The sequence below is a fragment of the Benincasa hispida genome, chromosome 3 (genome assembly GCF_009727055.1).
Source record: "Benincasa hispida cultivar B227 chromosome 3, ASM972705v1, whole genome shotgun sequence".
In the NCBI taxonomy this organism is placed as follows: Eukaryota; Viridiplantae; Streptophyta; class Magnoliopsida; order Cucurbitales; family Cucurbitaceae; genus Benincasa; species Benincasa hispida.
The window spans coordinates 14,721,428-14,726,194 of NC_052351.1; the positions used below are offsets into that span (position 1 = coordinate 14,721,428).

General features: G+C 32.9%; 1 protein-coding gene across 1 annotated transcript; it reads left to right on the plus strand.

Moving 5' to 3' along the window:
- The first annotated feature begins 2,477 nt into the window (after positions 1 to 2,477).
- On the plus strand, positions 2,478 to 4,186 carry LOC120073218 (putative F-box protein At1g65770). Its single transcript, XM_039025933.1, has 2 exons — positions 2,478 to 3,843; positions 3,951 to 4,186. Exon 1 carries the CDS (start codon positions 2,561 to 2,563, stop codon positions 3,839 to 3,841), a length of 1,281 nt encoding a protein of 426 aa, XP_038881861.1. The 5' UTR covers positions 2,478 to 2,560; the 3' UTR covers positions 3,842 to 3,843; positions 3,951 to 4,186.
- Positions 4,187 to 4,767: the final 581 nt, after the last annotated feature.

The window sequence follows — 4,767 nt, forward strand, 5'->3', positions numbered from 1 at the left end:
CTGAGGAGATTGTTGCTGATTTCGTGGATTAAAGGAATTCTTCAAAGGTATTTCAGAAACCCTCTTGTTATTCTATGAACATGCTTAATTTGATGCTAAGATTGATGAATTAGAGTGCTTAATAATCCTGAATTCTTTTGTTGATTGCTTGTTAGCTCCAACAATACAAAGATAACACAACTTGCATAACTCAATCCGAAAGAGGATATATTAAAGGAGATATAACAAAGCATATTTCATCGAAGCTTTTCTACACTCGTGATCTTGAAGAAAATGGTGACATCACTGTTTAACAAATTTGTTCGAGGGATAACCTGACAGACTTATTTATAAAGGTATTACTAACTGCAATTTTTGAAAAAATGGTGCACAATATTGGAATGCGTCGACTCAGAGATCTTAAGTGATGTTTTCGTGAGGGGAGTAAATATATTGTATTCTTTTAAGAGTATGTATTATATGAAATGTGTACTTTTTTCCTTTCACTAGTGTCTTTCCATTGGTTTTTCCTAGTAAGGTTTTAACGAGATATATTTCATATGTATATATGGTCATCCAAAGGGGAGTATTATAAATATCATAAAAATAGATGCCTATGCCCAATGCTTAGTGCCCTAAAAGTCATGTGTCATTTTTCATGTTGTCCATGTAGCTTGTAATAATTCATGTTTAGTGTCCATGTAAGTCCATATCTTACATGTCACCTTGCCGATAAATAGTAGCATTTTGTGGATCTTAAAATGATGCACATTGATGAGAATAAAAAGAAATTTTCATACATTTCTTATTTCCATACAATCCTATTTTCTATTTCTATTATTCCTATTTCCATAAAATTATAATTTTAGTTATTTTTAATTTAGTTATTTATGAGTTTAGTTCTATTTTATTATTATTATATTATATTATATTTATTATTACATATTTTTTTCCTCCATATTGGTTGTACTCCATTGTGCTTCTCAATTTCACAACAAAAACATAATTAATAATTGTTTTTTTTTATCAAACTATGTAACACATTGATCTCAATACCAAATTATAACTAAATTAAAAAATCATAAAATACTCTTGAGTACCCCCATGGAATAAATATGGTAAGGAAATAAGTTTCTTTCTTCTTCTTTTTTTTGAAAGGAAACATGAAATTTAATGGCATGATTAATCTGAAAATATTTGGAAAGAAATTAAAGAATTACATCACGAGACATAAACAAAGAAAACCACTAAAATAAAGGGAAAATATTGTACAAGAAATTATCTCATCTAAAACTTTTTTTCCCATAAGGGTGTACATCAAAAAGTTGTGAGATCAATGAACGTGGAAAATGGAAATATCCTCCAAACGTATACCATCAATAAAAAAAAGAAATGAAAAAAAAAAACCTTCAATTATTTCAACACCATTCCCATATTAGCTAACCACACCATCAATAAAAATTTTAGAAAGAAAAATTTATATTTTTTTAATTTGAATACAATAACGAAGGATCAAAGCTCCAACTTTTAGAAAGAAAAGTCATGACAATTACCGTTGATTTAAACTTTGAGAATAATTTTTCATGGGTTAAAATATCATTTTGGTCCATATACTTTCAACTTTAGTCCGAATACTTTGAATTATTTGATTTTAATTCTTGTATTTTCAATCAATCTTAAATTTCGTCTCAAATGCTAGTTTATTGGATTTTTTTAAAAAAAACCTTTTATTATCAATTACTATAAATTTTAAAAACCTATTCAAATATTTTAATTTACTGCAAGAAAATTATTATTATTATTAAAAATTTATTTTAAATGACAAAACTACTGAAAATATTTACAGATAATAACTATCACAATTTATATGTGATAGACAATAGTAGATCGCAATAAACTACTATCCGTGTCTATCATGGTAGACACGAACAGTTTGTAGTCTTTTGCAAATAGACAGTGAAATTTTGTTATATTTGTAAATATTTTAGTTCATTTTTCTATATCTAAAATAACTCTTATTATCATTTAATCAATTTCGGTAAAAATTAATTTTGAGGGACTAAATTTAAGATTTATTAAAAGTATAAGGATTAAAATTGAACAAACTTCATAAAATGGTATTTTAACCCTTTCCATTTGCTATCTTATTAGTTTGAAATTTGATTTTGAAAGGAATCAATGCATATTTCAAGACAAGTCATTGCGTAGTTTTGATCGTTGTGAGATTGGTCAAGTCAACACTTTAACATGATATTTTTCATTCTAAACATTTTGCTAACTATTCGATTCAGGATATTTGTCTCAACTAGAAAGCTTTTATTGCTTCTTCATCTGTTTAAATCTTTATTTAATCTTGTGGTTCTGGTCTTTATTGACAAATTTGAATTTTCATTTTTGTATCATCTCTACTCTAAGCAATAGACTGATCCATTATTTCAATAAAAATATTGTTTCTGTTTTAAAATATANTATATATATATATATATATATATATATATATATTAATATTTGTTAATCCACTGATACTCTTCTCCTCGTCGTCTTTGTGTTGGAGCAATCGGATTCAAGTCAAGCCTCCGCCATGGAAGACAGTCGTGTACGGTGGTCCGATCTTCCTCCTGAACTTTGGCCAATCATCGGTAAACGCCTTGATACCCACATCGACATCCTCCGATTTCGCAGCGTCTGCCGATCTTGGCGTGCTTCTCTTCCTCCTTTCAACGCCATTTCTCCTCTTTTACCTCTCGATCTCCCTTCTCCAGTCTTCGCCGCTGATCATCTCACAGATGCCTTCCTTATCCGAAGAATAATCTATCGCCTCAGTCCCCTCCATCATCGTCAAACTTCCGATTCTGCTTCTTCTTCTTCTTCTTCTTCTTCTTCTTCTTCTTCTTCTTCTTCTTCTTCTTGTGCTGCGGAGGGCTGGTTAGCGAAGGTCGAGAGTACAAAATTAGGTAAAATGCGTTTTCTGCATCCTCTTTCTACACGCTATGCTAAATACAACAACGAGCTATTTCGGAAGGAAGTGAACTTACTGGATTTTGGAATTTACGAAGTAGCTAAATCGTATACCCTTGGTTATACTAATGGTGCTCTTGTTCCACGAATTACTAAGGTTGTAATGTTCCCTGATTCCCCCTGGATCGATGTGAAGAACTGCACCATTTTAGCAGTTTACGCCGGTGGAAAATTAGGGTTTGCTAAACATGGAGACGACAAATGGACGCTGATTGACGACCGTAATTTTCACTACGACGATGTAATTGTGTACAAGGGGCAGTTCTATGCTGTTGATCGATGGGGAACAGTTTTCTGGATTGATTCATCGATGAAACTGGTACAGTTTTCTCCTCCCTTGTGTGGTTTTGGTAATCAGAAGCATTTGGTTGAATCTGGCGGTGAACTCTATGTTGTTGATCGATTTCTGGATAAGGAGCCATCGTTGTGGAATGCAGATATCTTTCATATTCATTGGTTGAATAATCTCATTGAAGATTCCCCTCCTAAAGTAATCGATTTCAAACTCCATAGGTTGGATCAAGAGTGGGGAAGATGGGTGGAGGTCAAAAGTTTGGGGAATCAATCCTTTGTTTTGGGAAATGATTGTTGTTTCTCAGTTTCATCCCCACATTTTGAAGGAGTTAAAGGGAGTTGCATATATTTTACCCATACACCAAAATGCACTCTTGGGTATAACACTTATGTATTTGAGCTCGAAGAGAAAAGGATTCTGAAAGCATCTATCAATGATATTGATAATGCACCAATTTTTGGGCCTCCCCCAATTTGGCTCAATTTGGAAGCCACTCATTTTCAAGAGGATGCAGCTGATGATCTATACATCTCTGCCTGTGCCTGCTGAAGGTACTGTATGATCCTTTTAGAATATTGGATGAGATTTACAAATGGGAAATTCTAAACTAAACAGTTTGGGATTCAATTTCTTGTAAGTTTTGTTCCTAACTATTCAGGTTTAGAGTTTCCATGGTGGGTGTCAAGGTCCAAGTAGTGATTTCTGAATCTTGGTGTTGCTGTAAATAAAAGCTCTAGCTGCATTTCATTAGAAGCAGGAGACTCCAAATTGACTCTGTTGTATGTAATAAGGTATTCTAATAATGTGTAAATATGTATGTTGGATTTCAATCTATGGGGATCATCAGAAACGGTATGTTTTGATGCATTAATAATAGGAGAGTTTGTTTGAATAGTCAAGATCTATTCGTACACTCGAGCATAGTTCAACTGGTTTACATATCGTATTCTATTCCTTGAAAACTGTGAATACGAAGGCAGTGGAACAGTCTTTTGAAAGGACTGCATCTGTTGGGCACAAACAAATGAAGGGCCGAATCATCCTGGAAATCAGTCCAACTCCAAGCCAAACCGAAAGGGAGTCACTTCTATTCTGGTCATGCCGGTTAGGCGTCAACCATGAAATCCGTTTAGTTTCCGTTCCCGTCATCATAGTGATGATGTTCAAATCTCCACACTCACATGTTTAATTAATAAGGAAGAAAGGTAGTTGGGATATTCAAATGTTTTGTAGTTGGGATATTCAAATGTTTTATTGATGATTGTATTTTTTGTCTCAAACAAACAGGAACGCTATGAATATTTGTGAACTGCATTGATGAGCAAATAAATTACTTGCAAGGAAGAATTAATTACACAGGGACAACTAGTGACTGGCATGTGGTCAGGCTTTGAAGAAGGAAGAAACTTCATATAACAGCTGGTTGGTTGTTCTTATCAATCTCAAATGAGAAACATTAATGGAAGTTTCTTTGT